This window comes from Eschrichtius robustus, chromosome 16 (assembly GCF_028021215.1).
Source record: "Eschrichtius robustus isolate mEscRob2 chromosome 16, mEscRob2.pri, whole genome shotgun sequence".
Classification (NCBI taxonomy): domain Eukaryota; kingdom Metazoa; phylum Chordata; class Mammalia; order Artiodactyla; family Eschrichtiidae; genus Eschrichtius; species Eschrichtius robustus.
The window spans coordinates 27,981,440-28,001,387 of record NC_090839.1 but is presented as its reverse complement, the minus strand read 5'-3'; the positions used below and the strand labels follow the sequence as shown (position 1 = coordinate 28,001,387).

Sequence of the window (19,948 nt, the reverse complement as noted above, 5' to 3'; positions counted from 1 at the left end):
TATTTAGCAATATTTTTTTCAGTACTTTGAAATCATCCTGTAATTATATACTGAGAATATAGTGTGAGTTTTGTACCGTGTGTTAAGATCTCCAAACTGAATTAGACCAGTGGCCTGCCTTTAAGGGGCTCATAGATTATTGCAAATAATTAGAACATGACATGGTGTGACCACCAACAAAAATATTTACAAGATGCAGTGGTGGCACAAAGAAGAGAGTTTGCAGCTCTATTTAGCTGGGTTAGGGAAACTTTCACAGATGTGGAGATAATTGAACTTGTTTTTGAAGGAAAATTAGGAGATCGACAGGGCCAATTAAGTAGATGGGATGGGGGGGTGTAATATTTGTATAGAGGGATTTAAATGTACAAAGAAACACATTATGGAAGTAAGTTGGGTAGCAGCACCCACACTAATTTGGCAGAAATAACAGTGGTTCCATAAAAAAACCCAGGAGAGTTGAGTGGGGACCAGTTCATACTAAGTTGGACACTGTGCTAAAGAGATTTGATCTTTTGAAAGACTTTAGTTGTGGAATTGAGCTTTACTGGATGGGTAAGACTTTATGGGAAACTCTGAAATAACATCAATTTATCTAGCCAAACCTAAAAGCAATCTTTCTTTTAGAGGATTTTCTGGAAGTCTCATACATTAAAAAAATGATTATTGGATGTGCTTATGTGTTTACATGGATTAGTTGATGATTCAATTATTCTTCCAAATGGATTACCTTTGTGAGTGAAAGGTGGCACTAGCTGGATCGGATATTGGAAAAGTAGGAACAAATTAAGACAGTCCCACACAAACCAGGATACATGGCCAACCAACCTTGACCCAAGTGGGTTGATGGCCCAGGTGGAGAAATCATTGTTCCTGCTCTTTGGGAGCTCATATCCTGAAGAAGGAGGAGTAAGTGTGATGTGATCAAATGTTCTGTGACTGTGAACTCCATATTTGGGAATGAAAGTGGGGGTGGACTTGGATTTCCTGTCCTTCCATGTGGGTTAAAATGAGAGCTCAGAACCCTGATAGCACCCAAAACTCTGTCTCATCTTGAAAGACTCTTTGTGACTGTGTGACACAGGTCACTGGACAAAGAAATTCTGCTGCCTATTTGTCTTGGGAAGTCTGTAAACATGAAGCTGTTTCTGGTTCTCATTATTCTGCTGTTTGAGGTATCCAAAGGTAACGTGTCCAAATGTACCATGAAATTCTAGGAAATATTACTATTCACAGGAATGGGGGCAGGGCCTTGAAGATTATTGATATCTTGCTGGTATCATCAAAAATACTCACTGTCCTCGGACCCTGACTTGAGTCTGTGTCTTAGAAGACAGCATCCAGGGAGGTAAGAAGTCAGCGTTGTACTATCAGAAGTTCTCTCCAAAGGCAGGAAGGAATCCATCATCTAGAGTTACCTTTACAATGTTGAACATAGTTTTCACCCAGGAATCTGGCCATCTCTTTTTCCATTTTCCAAATTCATTTTCAGCCTACACCACAACAGTAATGTGAATAGTACAAGCTTTGGAGTCATGTAGATGTGAGGTTAAAATACGTCCTCATCATTGGCTACTTGTACGAAATGAGTTAATTATTCCCTTTGAAAATCAGTTTTCTCATCTGTCAGGTGAGTATGATGACTCAATTTCATAATGATTTTATTTCATGTGAGGATTACATGAGCTTACAAATGTGAAGAACCAAATTCATGGTGGGAGCTCTGTCTGTGAGAGTTCCCTTCTTCTTTGCTATTGTAGGAAGTTAGCCTGTCTTTTTGTGGTCTTAAAGATATCTTTTTGTAAATAGAGCTGCAGTGAACATTGTGGTACGTGACTCTTTTTGAATTGTGGTTTTCTTAAGGTATATGCCCAGTAGTGGGATTGCTGGGTCGTATGGTAGTCCTATTTTTAGTTTTTTAAGGAACCTCCATACTGTTCTCCATAGTGGCTGTATCAATTTACATTCCCACCAACAATGCAAGAGGGTTCCCTTTTCTCCACACCATCTCCAGCATTTATTGTTTGTAGATATTTTAATGATGGCCATTCTGACTGGTGTGAGATGATATCTCATTGTAGTTTTGATTTGCATTTCTCTAATGTTCATTGCAGCTCTATTTACAATAGCCAGGACATGGAAGCAACCTAAGTGTCCATTGACAGATGAATGGATAAAGAAGATGTAGCACATATATACAGTGGAATATTACTCAGCCATAAAAAGAAACGAAATTGAGTTATTTGTAGTGAGGTGGATGGACGTAGAGTCTGTCATACAGAGTGAAGTAAGTCAGAAAGAGAAAAACAAATACTGTATGCTAACACATATATATGGAATCTAAAAAAAAAAAAATGTCATGAAGAACCTAGGGGCAAGACAGGAATAAAGACGCAGAACTACTAGAGAATGGACTTGAGGACATGGGGTGGGGGAAGGGTAAGCTGGGACAAAGTGAGAGAGTGGCATGGACACATATACACTACCAAATGTAAAATAGGTAGCTAGTGGGAAGCAGCCGCATAGCACAGGGAGATCAGCTCGGTGCTTTGTGACCACCTAGAGGGGTGGGATAGGGAAGGTTGGAGGGAGGGAGATGCAAGAGGGAAGAGATATGGGGACATATGTATATGTATAACTGATTCACTTTGTTATAAAGCAGAAACTAACACACTATTGTAAAGCAATTATACTCCAATAAAGATGTTAAAAAATATATCTTTTTAACCTTCAAAGATGCTCCTTGGTTCTGGAATTTACAATAGGGAGAACCATGTCTTTGTTCTTCATCTTTATTCTGTGGGCTTGTCCACATTTGTGTACAAGGGTAAAGAAAGAATTGGAAATGCAGATTTAAGACCTCAATGCAATGCTCTGAATAAGTAACATTTTGAATGTCTGGGAAGACAGGCATACATGGAATTGAGTTTGATCCCTGGACAACACATTTATCTGAGATCAAAAGGAGGATGGAGAGAGAGAGAGAGAGAAAGAGAGAGAGAGAGAGAGGGAAAGAGAGAGAGAGAGAAGAGATGGAAGAGTCAGGTTGTGAAAAAATCATAGAGGCTGAATGAGGGAAGTTTTCAACAGCAATAAATGCTGAGACCCCTGAGGTATTGGCAAAGGGAGTTTTCTGCTGCCCATGTCAGTGAGTGTGAAACCCAATTACACTGTTAACTTTAAACGTTCTATCTGTGATGTTCTTTTAAAAGTTAATTTGGCTTTGAATTGTGCCATGGTGACGAGTTGGTATTCTCTGGGGACACTGGATTGTGGCAGGGCTGACAGGATGTTGACTTTGGATATTGGCTAGGAACCTGGGGTTTTGGATGTCTTAATTTGGGATGATTTTCAAGGAGGAGGCTCTGAGTTTTCTCTTAGCATAAGGTTCACTTTGGGACCACAGGAGGTCATAGCTTGTGGGGAACCACATAACTTCTCTGCCTCAGGAACTAATCTTGTTCATTGCTGTTTCCTGTGCATAGATGCAGCACGACACAGAAAATGCTTTAGTAACATATCAGGTTACTGCAGGAAGAAATGCAAACTGGGAGAAACATATGAAATAGCATGTGTAAATGGAAAATTATGTTGTATTAATGAAGACAAAAAGAGACAATATCAACAAGTCACAGAGCCACCTGAACCTTCAAGGAAGCCTGATTTGAAGTTGGACTATGCTATCTTACCCACTGTCACACTTAGCACAATTCCACTATAAACCAAGCACTTGTTCCACTGGTCTCCACTCTTCTTAAACCAAAAGTGCCACCTAATCCAACAGGCAAGGGCAAAAGATTTATCTACTTCTTTTGTGAACTTGATTCTCTACATAATAAAGTCCTATGCTTTTCCCTGGATTTATTTGTTAATGTATTCACTCATTTTTTAACACTTCAAACATAAATGAATATTTTTCATGTTCCAGGCATTATAGTAGCAACATGGGTCATACAGATAAGAAGTGAACACGTTAGTAGAGATGGCAGTTAGCCCCTCCATTTTCTATTTGAGGTAATATTTCATAGCATTTCATGTTACTCCTCTTTTTAAGGAAGCTTCTTAGGTCTAAGCAGATCTGAATGTCCTGGCTTTGTGTGTGTGGGAATGAATACAGAGGGTTTGGCTAACAACCAAGAATTCATTAGGGGAAGGCAAGACATTTGAATATTTTCACAATAGCTATTGGGGCAGGTCTAATGGGCAGTGAGGACAGCTAGTGATAATTCCAATACATCATTTGAAGCTCATTTAACATGCGTGCTTCATCTCCTTTTTTAGTAGCAATTTGAACTAAGTTGTGTCCATTTGACACAGGCAAATATTACTCGTAGGATCTTTGAAAGCATTTCGTAGCCTGTTTGTTTCAGTAGTGTGAAATTTATAAACTTTTAGCTATTCAGATGAATAAGGTCTGGGGTTCTAATGTAAAATATGGTAACTATAGTTGACAATTCTGTATTCTATAATTGAAATTTGCTGAGAGAGTAGAACTTAAGTGTTCTCTCCAAAACAAACAAACAAACAAGCAAACAAACCATTTGAGGTAATGGCTGTATTAATTAATTAGATGGGGGAGATTCTTTTCATAATGTATACATATATCAAATCATCACGATGCACACTTTAAATATCTTACAATTTTGTAAGTTAATTATACCTCAATAAAGCTGAAATTAAAAAATTAAAGAAATAGTGTGAAATTTAAAGCCTTATAAATTGAGAAGGACATATTTAAAAAGCTCTTCAGGAACTAGATAAAATTTCAGTAAGTCATGACCATAAGAAATGCTCTCCAAATGAACAGAACCGAAACTTTTGTGGTGACATCCATTGATGTTCCTTGCTTGAAGTATTTGTCATAAATAACTTTCATGGAGCTAACAGTTACTCATCTTGGATAAAGAAATCAATGAGCCTTATCTCTATGTGCAGCTCACCATATTGTTTCACTGAGAGGACAGAGAGACAAATATTTAGATGGCTATGTTACTATTTTAAGAGCCTACAAGGACCTTCCTTTTAGTAGTTGTGGCTTTTGAGAATTCTGGAGAAGTATATAGCAAACAAAGACTGGACTGGATGATAAAATTTTAGAATTTTTTGTTGATTTCAGCACCATGGAAGGTAATACATGACCATATCAACCTAATTCTCAGAGAAGTTTTTTTTTTTTTTTTTTGGTATTTAATTAATTAATTAATTTATTTATGGCCGTGTTGGGTCTTCGTTTCTGTGCGAGGGCTTTCTCTAGTTGCGGCGAGCGGGGGCCACTCTTCATCGCGGTGCGCGGACCTCTCACTATCGCGGCCTCTCTTGTTGTGGAGCACAGGCTCCAGACGCGCAGGCTCAGCAGTTGTGGCTCACGGGCCCAGTTGCTCCGCGGCATGTGGGATCTTCCCAGACCAGGGCTCGAACCCGTGTCCCCTGCATTGGCAGGCAGATTCTCAACCACTGCGCTACCAGGGAAGCCCCAGAAGTTTTAAAAAAGGCTTTAAAAAGCCCTTTCTGTATTGCAGCACTTCACAAGCTCCTCTCTTTTTCAGTCTTCCATCACTGCGGATCATCAGAGGCATTTTTAGGGAGGGTCCATTTTGGCACGATAACATGAAGGTGGGTCTTACCCATTGTCTTTATATGTGTCCTCTACTCTGCATAAGTCCATTGATAGATTAGATACAAGAATCTATTTTGGCTTAAGATGCTATCAGATCAACCAGTGAAGTGTCTTCTGAGTTGGGACAGTGGGGTATAGTAAACAGAACAGATAATTAAGCCTTGAATTCTATTTTGAAGGGATGGATCTACTTTTTGCTTTGACTTTTGCCCTATTATCCTTCTTGTATCCCTGCCATACTCATAGGAGAAGTGGATGTGGTTTGTATTGTTAGATGCATGTTTATTTGCCTGCCCTATTTTTATATGCAAAATTAAATTAAAATCCCATGTTTTTGTTATGCTCCCTTTGGTATAGGCTGTATTATGGGTACCTTATTTTTCTTGGATCTGTCTTATAGCATTCTCTAAAACCTTATTCACAGAACATTTTTAAATTGCCAAATGTTCTAGGTAAAGTTTTCTAGTTAGTGTCAGCAATTGGAACCACCCATCTCCCTAGGAGTCTTGGACAATACTCATGAAAGCTGTCAGAGATATTAATCATTTCCTATCCACACTCACCTCTTCTTAGAAAATTTGCTCATAGCCCTCCTCAGGGAACATGTAACCAAGCAGGACCTCATGGGGCCTTCCTGGGACAGACCTCCTTTCCCATGTCTTCCAGCTGCCCTTTATTTGTAGAAAAACTTTAGCCTCCTAAGCCTTCCCTGAGTTCCAAAGAGCAAGTTTAATCAGAGAATTGGGAAAATGCAGAAACAAAGGAAAACAGTCAAGCAAGACAAAATAATATTTTAGCCATTAAACAAAATGAAGGACCTTTAATTCCTCCTCAAGGGCTATAGATAATATTCTGAGCCATATTCTTGAGCTGTTTTGCAGATGCTGAAATCCCCACCAGGTGGAACTGTAGTTTGCCCACAAGCATGTAGATCCCAGACTGGCTGGAACCAGAAGGTTGATGATGTTGACTCCCAATTGCCTCACCACCAGCCAATCAGAAGAATGTCCATGGAAGCTGATCAAGCACCCGCCAACCCTCTCCTTCACCCAGTCTTTAGAAACCTTTCCCTGAGGGCAATCAAGGAGTTTAAACATTTTATGCATACTCCTTGCATGGCCTTTCAATAAACGTTGCATTTTCCTTCACCACAACCCCACGTCAGCAGACCCAAGTTTGGTTTGGTAACAAATCTATTTCTATGGGCCCTGTCAAAAAAGTAGATAATCCTGTTATCTTGGCTATAAGTAGCTGAATTATGGTGTGTCACTAAATTAAAATATAGTCAATGACTTGGAAGTAGTAAAATAAAAATTTAGCAAAATATCTGTGTCCTTTAGTGAAGAATAGTGGCATGGTAAGCTTTACCATGCTGGGAAAGAATAAAAAAGAGCATATTTCAAGTAACACAGTTAATGACTTGCACAAACACAAATCACATTCCCCAGAGTTTGCATGTAGCCTATCTTTATTTTTTAAGTCTTTATTTTAAAAGAGTGCAGTGAATAACTGGACATCATCAAAATTGAAAACTTTTGTGCTTCAAAGGACACCATGAAGAAAGCACAAAGACAATCTACAGAAAGGGAGAAAATTTTTGCAAATCATATATCTGATAAGGGACTTGTATCTAGAATATATAAAGAACTATTGCAACTCAATAATAAAAGGCAAATAACCCAATTTAAAAATGAACCAAAAATCGTCCCAATCTTTCTCACACTTGTTAGCCAGCAGTGACTCTGGGAAGTCCACATGTTGCCACACGTTACTGTAGTGATCACGTGCCTGGCATGGCTCTGGAAGACAGGGACCTTAAAGAGCCACAATGGCTAAACATGGTGATAATGAAAAACTGGCTGCTCTGGAGGCCAAAATCTGTCATCTAATTGAGTATTGCTTTGGTGATTTCAATTCACCAGGAGACAAAATTTTAAAGGAACAGGTTAAATTTGGATGAAACCTGGGTACCTTTAGAGATAATGATATAATTCAACACATTGAACCATCTAACAACAGACTTTCATGTAATAGTAGAAGAGTTGAGCAAATGAAAAAAATGTGCAACATCACTAGCCATCAGATATGGCTAGTGAGCTAGCCATCACTAGCTCATTTACATATCAAAACCACATTGAAAAATGGGCAGAAGACCTAAATAGACATTTCTCCAAAGAAGATACACAGATTGCCAACAAACACATGACAGAATGCTCAACATCATTAATCATTAGAGAAATGCAAATCAAAACTACAATGAGATATCATCTCACACCGGTCAGAATGGCCATCATCAAAAAATCTAGAAACAATAAATGCTGGAGAGGGTGTGGAGAAAAGGGAACCCTCTTGCACTGTTGGTGGGAATGTAAATTGATATAGCCACTATGGAGAACAGTATGGAGATTCCTTAAAAAACTAAAAATAGGACTACCATACGACCCAGCAATCCCACTACTGGGCATATACCCTGAGAAAACCATAATTCAAAAAGAGTCATGTACCACAATGTTCATTGCAGCTCTATTTACAATAGCCAGGACATGGAAGCAACCTAAGTGTCCATCAACAGACGAATGGGTAAAGAAGATGTGGTACATATATACAATGAAATATTACTCAGCCGTAAAAAGGAATGAAACTGAGTTATTTGTAGTGAGGTGGATGGACCTAGAGACTGTCATACAGAGTGAAGTAAGTCAGAAAGAGAAAAACAAATACAGTATGCTAACACATACATATGGAATGTAAAAAAACAAAAAAGAAAAAAAGTGGTCAGAAGAACCTAGGGGCAAGACGGGAATAAAAATGCAGACCTAGTAGAGAATGGACTTGAGGATATGGGGAGGGGGAAGGGTAAGCTGGGACAAAGTGAGAGAGTGGCATGGACATATATACACTACCCAACGTAAAATAGATAGCTAGTGGGAAGCAGCCGCATAGCACAGGGAGATCAGCTTGGTGCTTTGTGACCACCTAGAGGGGTGGGATAGGGAAGGTTGGAGGGAGGGAGATGCAAGAGGGAAGAGATATGGGGACATATGTATATGTATAACTGATTCACTTTGTTATAAAGCAGAAATAACACACTATTGTAAAGCAATTATACTCCAATAAAGATGTTAAAAAGAACCCCACCACATTGATACAGCACTTCACACTCACTAGGATCACTATAATCAGAAAGGCAAATAATAACAAGTTTTGTCATGGATGTGGAGAACCTGGAACCCTCATACCCTGCTAATGGGAATGTAAAATGGTGCAGCCGTGTTGGAAAACAGTCTAGCAATTCCTCAAATGTTAAGCATAGATTTACTATACGATCTGAGTGTTTCACTCTTAGTTAAACATACAAAAGAAAGGAAAACATATGTCCACACAAAAGTTTGTATATAAATGTTCATTGCATCATTATTCATAATAGCCTGGTCACATGCCTGTACCCTAGGAGCAACTTTGGAATGTACAGACTCATTCCTACTACCAAAATAAAACAGTGTGGCAAAAGTGCTGAGAAGCCTGACAGATGTCCACTACACCAGCTTTGAAATAAGAATTCAGGAGCAGAGAACCTCTTCCTTTAATATTGCTGGAGCTAAAGTAGATTTTCAGGGGCAGATTCAGACTAATTGGCCTGTTCTTAGAGATGCTACTAAGGTGGGAGCTGCCTAACTAGGGAATACGGGCTAAGATGTTCAGGCTTGGGAAAAAAATGAAAAGTGAAACTACAGACTTATCTTTTAAACATCTTTGGACTTGACCTTGTAGGAAACAGAGGAAACTTGAAAGGTTTGAAATAGATAAAAGCATAAAGTTTTACTGTATAAATGTAGCTCAGAGAATAGTGTAGGGGACAGATGAGAGAAAAGACTTCTGAGGGCAAACAGAACAGGAAGGAGCTGCAATCATCTGGTAAGATATGATGCATGCCTGTTTGCAGGCAATGTTAGAAAATATATGGAGGTAAGGCTAGATTTTTAAAATAATTAGAAGATAGACTCAACCAAATTTGTTGATCACTTGGAACCAGAGAACGGGAAAGAGAGGATTTAAGCATTCCTCTTAGGTTTCTATCTTGGGTCACTGGGTAAATGCTTGTATATTTCAGGAAATAGGAGATTCTGACAGAGCTTCCAGTGTGTTAGTTAGTTCAGTGCTTGTCATCCTTATAGTTTCCTTGTAGCTTTAATTGTTTTACTCATAACCTTCCCTCTGGAAGGCAGCATTAGGCTATACCTTGCACAGGGATGGGCATCTGACTCAATGCAGTTCATCCAAGGGCTGCCAGGTGTAGAATGTGTTACTCAGCAGAGACCATCAAGGGGGTTCTTTCTGAAATTCTGACTAGGAATTTGGGTAAACTGGTAGTTGAGAGCAGTGAGGGAACACAGCATTAACACTGATGAAGAGAAATGCTTTGGGTCAAAATTGAGGACAGCCTCTACTAAAATTTATATCAGGACTAAATAAGACCACAAATGGGTTATGCATCTGGAGTACAACACTTTGGTCCCATAGAAACTCACTTTTATTGCATTGCTTGACCAGCATTCATTCATTACATGGTGGACTTGTTCTGATCCACACATTAAGATAAATGCATGAAACTCTCAGTTTCCTGCTACAGGTGTATTGTGAAGACACACTGCACTACAACCTATAGTGCTCACTTATTGATAAAAAATGGAGACACTTCTCTTAGGTCACAATCCAAGGAAAAAAATATGCATTTCTCAGGGCATTGACTCAGCTTCAGAGAGCCAGTTCATCTCCAATCACACCATATTCCTAGACATAGAAAAGACACAGTCTCCTTTCCCTCCACGAGTGGGCTAGAGAAGGGGAAAAAGTGAATTGGGGTATGAAATGGTAGCAAGGTCAGTGGATTCTGGGAAGAGGGAGTAGATGACTTTGGTGACTATATTGAAGAAAGCAGAATCAGCACCATCTATAGTCATTTAAATAAAGAAAAATTTATTTATTATTTCAACAGAGTTACTATGTGCATCAAATGTAGGATCCTACTGCCATCTTGGTATATTGTTAGGATCTCACTGAGCACTCACTATCAACTCTATGTGCCATAACAGTTAAAACTACACTACAGGTTCAATCCATAGCTTCCAGAATTCATTTAAGGGGCTTCGAACAGAAGCTGGAGTTGTGATAATGAGGAAACACAAGGATATAGACTATCCTTCAGTGAATGATACCACCATAACCCAGTTTCTCATATCACTGTGGGCTGAAACCAGGGAGTTAGTCACCCTCACTCCCATCACATCCAATGATTACTGCTGCTAAATAGCTCTTGAATCTACCCACTTTGTTCCATCTTCACTACCTTGATTCTGGTCCAAACCACCTCTCACCTGGCCCATGGTGATAACCTTTTCTCTGTTCTCTCCATATCTACTCCCAGTTTCAACACATTTATGCATTCAGTACAATGTGATTTTAAAAGTGCAGACCTAACCACATCACTCCCTGCTTAAAACATTTAATGGCTTCCGATTCCTCTTCAGTTAAAGATCAAAATCTTTAACATGGTCTATTAGCCTAATAAGTAACTCTCCAACATCATCCTTTCTCTTGTTCTTTGCCCAGAAGCCTCATTTTTTGGGAATATACCATATTCCTTCTAATTCAGGGCCTCAGCACAGGCTGTTTTCTGTGCATTGAATTCTCTCTCTGTATCCTTTCCCCATAGAGTCCTTTAAAAAACCCTTTACTTATTGTTTAACTTAAGCACCACTTTCATATTTCAGTCAGTTCAAGCATGTGTTAATTGCTTCTTCAACTAGTAGCAAGAGGGTTTGGGGAGACAGTGACTGGCGGGACTTTATGAAGCAAAGGAAACATTAATAGGAGTTGACATTGCATTATTGGAAGGTATAATGAGTGTGCCATGGCAAAAAAAGATAGTTTATTAAAGTTTCTCATAAATGTTTTTATAAGTCATTATATATGTGTATATATATGATTTCTTCCTAACTGAGCTATATTACATTCCCCTTTTATGCTGAGTAGTGTTTCCTGACAACTTATGTCCTGGGTGGATTCTACAAATTTTTGTCCACTTTTTTCCTTTTCCAAAATTCCAGTCTTGTATCCAGTTCAAAGATTTTATCCTTCCACCTCCCTTGTGCAGGTTAGAACTGTAACTCTAGTGGCTTGAAATGGAGGAAGGGACATCTTCTGACTCTAAGACACTTTCCCCTCTAAGACTGCCTCATGTGATTGGTTGTTTTCAACCCATTATTGCACACAAGATCACACACATTCAGAACTTGCACATATTCACTGACACGCTTATGCACACTTTAGCCCCCAGTCCTGACTGCATCCCAGGATTTTTCTGAGGTCACTTCTTTCATTCACTCACTGTTTCCTGAGGCTTGATTCCCAGCATCCCCTCCAGACTTGGAACCTAATATGATTGCCTCACCTGCGGGGTGGGAGTGAATGAGGATTGTGTGCGCTGACCACATGATATGCATCCTGGCATCCAGGTTGTGTAGGAGTGCAGTTAACACTGCTGTCTGCCAGGCTCTGGAAAGCTCCTTCAGTCAGAGGAGCCAAGAGGCCATGTTCATGCAACGGTAGCAGCTGCCTGGTTCTTAGTGAGTAACACAGGCGCTGATTGCTGCATTAGCATACTGGGTAGCAGTGTGCTGGTGTTGGCTTGTACTGAGTAGATAGAGCCAATTGTGAGCATCTCTTTCCAACTCCATATTCTGTGACTTAACATTATAGCTTGAAATAAGCTATGTGGGAGAATTTACACAAGGAAATTAGCAAATACTTTAAATTAGGTCCGCATCCCCACCTTGGGAGCTGGTTTATCAGTGCACTGTGGTTGTTCAGATTGTGCAATAAAGTACTAACATTTTTTTTAACTTGATGAAAAATGCCTTTATTGTGGTTCACTTTATTAACCAGTAGGGAAACTGTTGGACAGATTGGTCAGCCTTGGTGCAGGCAATAAAGAGACACATTGTCTCTAGGTTTTCTCGTAAATAGATATTGAATGTTTCAAACGCTTTTCCTGCATTTATTTAGAGGCTGTACATTATTGAGATAAAAACCCTAAATTTTTAAAAAGAAAATTAAATGCAAGTAAAGCAGGAGGAAGGTGATGATTAAGAGGAGAACAATACGTTGAGAAATATATGGAGAGAGGAGTGTTGAAATCCCCAAATATAATTGAGGATTTCTCTATTTCTCCTTTTAGTTCCACCAGTTTTTATTTTGAAGTTCTATTCTTAGTTGTATTCACATTTAGTGTTGTTATATTTTCTTGGCAAATTAACTTCTTTATGCCCCTCTTTATCCTTGCTAATATTCCTTGTTTTGCAATCTACTTTGCCCAGTATTAATATAGCCACTTCAGCTTTCCTTTAATTAATGTTATATGTAATTTAAAACATTTTATCTACATTTTTTTTATATTTAAAGAGCTTTTTTGGTAGTCAGCAAATAGTTAGGTCTTCTTTTTTTAATCCAATCTTATAATCTCTCTTTTAAAATTGGTTTATTGAGATCATTTATATTTAATATAATAGTTTATACATTATATTAAAATCTAATATTTTTACTGGAATGTTTAGACACGTTATTACTGGTGTACAGGACTCTCATGTGGGACAGGGCTGTGGAACTGATCTCAAGCTTCAAAAAAATGGAAAGATTGTCTAGAAACTTCCAGAACTATTGAGTGTATTTTGACGTAATGATCTTTGAATGGGTATTGACTATCACTATTACCAGAGTTCAAGAGCAGACCAAGAGCCCATCTGTCACAAGCAGATGAAAAATGACAAAAACACTAACCATTAGGATATGCAGTATACATTATTTATTAAAATAGAGGAGACAGGTAAGCAAACACCTTCCACACCTAACTACAGAAGAAAAAGAAAATAACTGAAGGGAAGTTTAGGTTCAGAGTTATTATAGAAGACAAGACATAGTGCAGTAGATGCACCCTAGAAAACTACTGCCCACTGAGTATCAGTAATTATATAAATTGTGAATTTGAGAATTTAAAAACTAAATAATTGAATTCTTAAAAGGATCCATGTATCCCAAAGTAGTTCATGATAAAGTTTAAACCAGTCTGTAATAAACTTAGAAAAATTAGGATAATGCAATGAGATTTTAAGAAATTGGATGAATTTAGTTAAAAATCTGACTTTTTTTCCTACTATGCCATTTATACATCTTTCTTGGTGGTAAAATTTCTTTCACTTTTGAAATGATGGTGACAAAGAGAAATTGTTAATAGATAATGGTATTAATAGATAATGGTATTAGCAAACTTTTGTAAGTAAAAAAAATTGTAAAAAATTTACTGATGTAGAAAGTCCAGGACTAGAAGAATCATAACAGAGGTCAATATAAAAGAAAAATAAATGCCAGTTTTAAGCCACATAAAAGTTCATGGCAAGACAGAGGATCATAATGAAAACAAACTGTATGAAGGACAAGTGTGTAAACGTTTCTGTGTATGATATGTTCTGTTTGTTTTAAGTTTTGATGTTTAGTTGATTTTGTTTACATATAATTAAAGCAATATTACTATATTTGTAATTACAATTGAGAAAATTTCATGGTCAATATTTGTCCCCATAGTCCTCATGTAATCTAAGTTCTATTTATGTACTCTTATCTAAGAAAAATAAGAAGGTTTTAAATATAATAATGAACATATTATATGCTAAAAATTTGTGGGATATTGCTAAAGCTATGTAGAGAGGAAAATCTATAGCTTTAAAATGCTCATGTATGCGGGGCTTCCCTGGTGGTGCAGTGGTTGAGAATCTGCCTGCCAATGCAGGGGACACGGGTTCGAGCCCTGGTCTGGGAAGATCCCACATGCCGCAGAGCAACTAGGCCCGTGCGTCACAACTACTAAGCCTGCACTCTAGAGCCCGCGAGCCACAACTACTGAGGCCCGTGGGCCTAGATCCCGTGCTCCGCAACAAGAGAAGCCACTGTAATGAGAAGCCCGTGCACCGCAACGAAGAGTAGCCCCCACTCACTGCAACTAGAGAAAAAGCGCGTGTAGCAACGAAGACCCAACGCAGCCAAAAATAAAAAAATAAACAAATTTAAAAAAATGCTCATGTATGAAATGAAGAAAGGCTAAAAATAAGAGAGGTAAACATCATCTAATAATGTTAGAAAAAAGGGCATACTAAAACTAACAAAGTAAAAATAAGACATTATATTACACATTTATTTATTTTTAAAATTTTATTTACTTACTTATTTATTTATTTATTTATTTTTGGCTGTGTTGGGTCTTCGTTTCCGTGCGACGGCTTTCTCTAGTTGCAGCGAGCAGGGGCCACTCTTCATCGCGGTGCACGGGCCTCTCACTGTCGCGGCCTTTCTTGTTGTGGAGCACAGGCTCCAGACGCGCAGGCTCAGTAGTTGTGGCTCACGGGCCTAGTTGCTCTGCAGCACGTGGGATCTTCCCGGACCAGGGCTCGAACCCGTGCCCCCTGCATTGGCAGGCAGATTCTCAACCACTGTGCCACCAGGGAAGCCCTATATTACACATTTAAAACAGGTGATTTTATTGTATGTGAAGTTGTTTGAAAAATAAGTGAAAATAAAAACATTAATAAAGACATTAAAGAAATGGAAACTAAACAAAAATTAATAAAGAAAATTTGGTTTTTGTAAAGACTTATCAAATTAATAAGTGAATAGTGAGACATCAAGAAAAAAGTGAAGACACAGACAATGGTGAAACGAAAAAGTAGACATCACTATATATCTTACAGACATTAAAAAGAAAAAAAAGACTTTACAAATTATTTTAGGGAAATACATTTGAAAAATCTTAATAAAATGGGAAAAATAATAAAGTAAAAATACAAAAGCTAACTAAAAGAAATAGAAAATGAGAATTGTCCTTTAAATCTTCAAGAAACAACCTATAATTTGTACACTTCCTATAAAGAGTTGAATCTCAGTTGATTCCATCAAATGTTTAATGACGGTATAATACGAAAGCTCTTGGATAAATAGGAAAACAGAGACTCCTGCCAAATTGATTTTGTGTTTAGTTTTTTAATTTAAATAAACTTTTAATTTTAGAACAGTTTTCTATCTATAGAAAAGTAATACAAAGATAGTACAGAGAGCTCCTGTATATTCCTCATCCAGTTTTCCTTATTGTTAACATCTTATAAGACCATGATGCCTTTGTCACAGTTAAGTACATTGATATTAGTTAAATTCTGCCCTTATTATAATAGTTTTTCTTTAACCTCCTTTTCCTGTCTTAGGAGACCATGCAGAATATCACATTACCTTTAGTTGTCATGTCTCTTTCTCTTCCTCTGGTCTGTTACAGTTTCTCAGAAATTTCTTGTTTTTGATGAATTTGACCGTTTTGAGGAGTATTGGTCAGATATTTTGCAGAATACCACTCAGTCTGGGTTTTTCTCATTGTTAAACTGGGTTATGGGTTTTTGGGAGGAAGATGGCAAGGGTAAGGTGCCATTTGCATCACATCACACGTTCATGCTATCCATATGATTTTTCCATAAAATCTAAAACATGATTTTATGAGGTTTGCCCATTGTAAAGTGACCCTTTTGCTCCTTTCTGTAGTCTACTCTTTGGAAGGAAGTCACTAAGCACAGCCCATATTCAAGTGAGAGGGAGGTGAAGCTCCACCTCCTTGGGGAAGAAGTATTTACATAAATTACTTGGAATTCTTCTGTACAGAAAAACTGTCTCTTCTCATCCATTTATTTATTTATTTAATTATTTATTCATATCAGTATGGACTCATGGATGTTTGCTTCTACCTTGTATTATAATCCAATGTTATGTTATTTATCTTACTGCTCAAATTGTCCCCATTTTGGTCATTCAGAACTCTTTCAAAATGACTCCTATGTTCCATTAATATGCCCCATCCTTCTGATTTTTTTTTAACAACTTCATTGGAGTATACTTGCTTTACAGTGGTGTGTTAGCATCCTTCTGATTTTTAAAGCATGTCCTTACTTTCTGGCACTACAAGATACTTTAGGCTCATCTTGTATATTCCCCTGCCCCAGCCCTAGGACAGGAGATAAGAGGAAAATTAAGAGAACACATACCACAAATTCATGATGGATATTACAGTGGTGAAATAATATAAGAAACAAAACTGAAAAATATGTGTGAAAAGTAGTTGGAAAGAACTTTTTCATGTTAATCACATCCAAAAGGTATATCTTTAAGAATTAGGTTGAGTATATAAATGGATAGTCATTATGTCATCTTGCATATCAAGACAGCAATAAAATCTCATACAGTACTGCAATTCAGACCAGTTCCTAGGTCCTTCACATTTCCTCCAAACACCTAAGGGCTCCAGTCACCCCAGTAAAGGATGCGTTACTAGTGGTAACACATTAAACAACGACAACAGCAAAGAAACGACTAAAACTTTGTCTTGGAGTTACATATTTATGTCTGCCTCCACCTTATATGGTGAGCTCCATAATAGTGGAATGTTATTCTTCTCTATCTTCCCAGCTCACTGCTTTTACACAGGAACTAAAGAAATTAGACTTCCCCATAGTTCAACTTTGGGTACTCTATTCTTAAACCAAACAAAATGCATGTATATTCTCCTAAAATGTCCTGTCTTTTCTAATTTCCTTCCATTTGTTGATTTCATTTTTTTTCACTCAAATTACCTTCTCTACTAACACTCACCTGTTGAAATCCTACACATTTCACAAGGCACAACTTTAATCCTAAACTCACTCACATATTTTTCTGAATACTCAGCTTCATATTTCCCTCTCCTGAATTACAGGTCTACTTTCCTGAGTTTCTCCTTCCAATCTTCCATGTTATAGATTTTTTAGTGTACTGGTTGTATCCCCTTTTCAAGGGGAGGTTCTGAGTTGTCCTTATCAATTCATCATTTGATATATTGAGTGTTCAACCTCTGGTTAAAGAACAATGAGTCAGAAAACTGGCAATGAGATTTATTAGACTGAGATCTAGGAACAAGAAGGGAGAGGATGTGGACCTCTTCACCTCAGTTTATTGGAATAGGTTGAGAAATAAACTAACAGAAAATTGTGCTTGATTTATGTAAACTTTTTGTTGGAGTTTGTATAATTCTGTTCATCTGCATAATACTCTTGTGGAAAAGTAAATGCATATGTCACTGGCTTTGGACGAGGTGGTCTGGTAATTTTTTTACGTGCTTCCAGTTCCATGATATTGAGGCAACAATATCTCCCATTTTCACATAGTACTTCACGTATTTCTGTTGTTTTGCATATTTTCCTGCAGAATCCTCGTATGTATTCACCCCAGCATTTCTTAAGTTGTTCGGTTACTGTGCACATAAAGAACAATAGGCCAAGGTCAGTGTTTGAAACAAAAGGCAACTTTAGTCATAGGGAAGACAGAGAATGTTTGTAGGGATAAGGTATATGGGAGACCCACAGAACATATACCAGTAATATTCCGCAGAGGATTCTCCACGAGGGTGAACTTCAGTGTTTATGTCTAACTGATCCCTCATATTTTATTCCTCTAAGGTTTTGGGCTTCCATCCTACATCTGATGGACTTCACCAAGAGCAACAGATCTTATTTGGGAAAATAAAGGAGCTGAATCCTTGATTTCAGGCTATGGAACTATGCTCCATCTGAGAACCTCAGAAAATCTGCTTCTATTTGAATGCTTCCAGAGTACTACTTCCCTACCACTGCTCAGAATACAATAATTTGTTACTAGGTATTTATGTCTGAATCAAACTCTGCTCTTGGGTTCATACTTGCTACCATGGTCAAGAATGACTTTTTTTTTGGTCCAGTCAGATATTTTTCCCCTCAACTTTCTTCCTCCCCCATTACTTCTCAGTATTGTACATTTTTGTCAATGCATATCTTCTTTTGGCTTCTATGTCATCACAACAATCTTGGGTTTGTTTTATCCCTCTGTGACCCCTCATTCTCTTTCTATCTCCAGAGGAAAGAATTCCTCCAGACCTTTGCTCACCTTAATATGTCCACTTTAGTGATCCTAAATATTTTCAATAATCTGAGTTTAGGATGTTCACATTTTGGCTTCGGGGCTTGTACTGTCCTCTGGAATAAACCCCAGAGGATGAGACTGAGAACAAAGATGCAGCCTCTAACACCAGGTTCTAGAGATTCCTTTGATTCTTAGGAGCTTAAGGGGCTACAGATAGACCATTATTATTCCTATAATAAGGGACAAATATAAGGGATCTGATTTTGAAAGAGGAAAGGAAGCTAATTTTTAAGTTTTTAGTATGTGCCAAGCCCTGTGCTAGATGTTTTACACATTTTTGTCATTTAATAAATCCCCTATGAGCCAGGTGTCATTATCTCCACAAATGAGGAAATTAAGGCTCAGCCAGTCTTCACCTTTTATCCAAAGATGTTGAAGGCATGTTTCTAAAACCTGAATCCAAAGTTTGTTCTCCTTCCACTATTCACACACTGTAGTAAAATAGATTAAAATATATCTACAGTATGAGATTGGAAGAAAATATGGCTGGGTGCCAGAGTAAAAACTGTATCCAAAGAAATAAGGGCATCCCCAGATATTGGTCTTATGTCTTTCTGTAATGAGTCCTTCTCAAAAGAAATTATGACCTATTTCAGCTCTATGAATACTCCTTTTCAAAGAAAAGTAGCATAGTAGAAGGGCTCAGGAAGAGGGAATTTCTGATGACATTGGATAGACTTCAGCCATCCTTAGGGCCCTATCTCTTCCTACTGTGAATTATAAAATTCCCTTGGGTTCTTGAAAGTACTCCATCCATTGTTGATTTGAATGAACCCCTGGAAGGCAGCTATGCTCACCACTATAAAACCAACATGGTTTGAGTCAGCCCCTGGAAATCTCTGGATTACCTGTGAACTTCTGGAACAGCAGAACTGCAATGATCAGGAGGAGCCTCATGGCCAGGCTTCCCAGAGGAGGTGACAGCCAAGGCTCTTGGTCCACTATGTCATCTTCCTCAGAGACTTAGATTCTTATGCACTGAACCAGAACAGATGCTATGATACGAAGTGTGCCCCTAAACTTCTGAACTGTGGACTTTTTAACATGTGGGCAGGCACGGAAATTTGTTTACCCACACATGGAATTCAGAGACACAGTGTGTTCCATCCCATCCCACCTGATGCCATTCTGTAGGCTGTAGACTGCTGGTGAGAAAACTCTGTGCTTTCTCTACTTTGGCTGTCTGCCCAGACAGACCAAGGTAGACATGTACTCACTTCTAGGAATGAATAAGGAAATAGAATAAATGAAGCCTAT

At 38.1% G+C, this 19,948-nt stretch overlaps 2 protein-coding genes across 2 annotated transcripts; one reads left to right on the top strand and one right to left on the bottom strand.

Annotated features, from left to right (window-relative positions):
* Window positions 1–1,136: 1,136 nt before the first annotated feature.
* Window positions 1,137–3,721, top strand: DEFB128 (defensin beta 128). Its single transcript, XM_068525243.1, has 2 exons — window positions 1,137–1,185; window positions 3,486–3,721. The coding sequence occupies exons 1-2, from the start codon at window positions 1,137–1,139 to the stop codon at window positions 3,719–3,721; spliced, it is 285 nt and encodes a 94-aa protein (XP_068381344.1).
* Window positions 3,722–17,733: 14,012 nt separating this feature from the next.
* Window positions 17,734–19,588, bottom strand: DEFB127 (defensin beta 127). The gene is made up of 2 exons (XM_068525097.1): window positions 19,540–19,588; window positions 17,734–17,987 (listed from the first exon to the last, which is right to left on the bottom strand). The coding sequence occupies exons 1-2, from the start codon at window positions 19,586–19,588 to the stop codon at window positions 17,734–17,736; spliced, it is 303 nt and encodes a 100-aa protein (XP_068381198.1).
* Window positions 19,589–19,948: the final 360 nt, after the last annotated feature.

Coding starts and splice junctions, on each gene's coding strand:
- DEFB128 (XM_068525243.1), top strand. CDS start 1,137: ATGAAGCTGTTTCTGGTTCTCATTATTCTGCTGTTTGAGGTATCCAAA. Junction 1,186..3,485: donor GCTGTTTGAGGTATCCAAAG/GTAACGTGTCCA, acceptor TCCTGTGCATAG/ATGCAGCACGACACAGAAAA.
- DEFB127 (XM_068525097.1), bottom strand. CDS start 19,588: ATGAGGCTCCTCCTGATCATTGCAGTTCTGCTGTTCCAGAAGTTCACA. Junction 17,988..19,539: donor GCTGTTCCAGAAGTTCACAG/GTAATCCAGAGA, acceptor TTATGTGCACAG/TAACCGAACAACTTAAGAAA.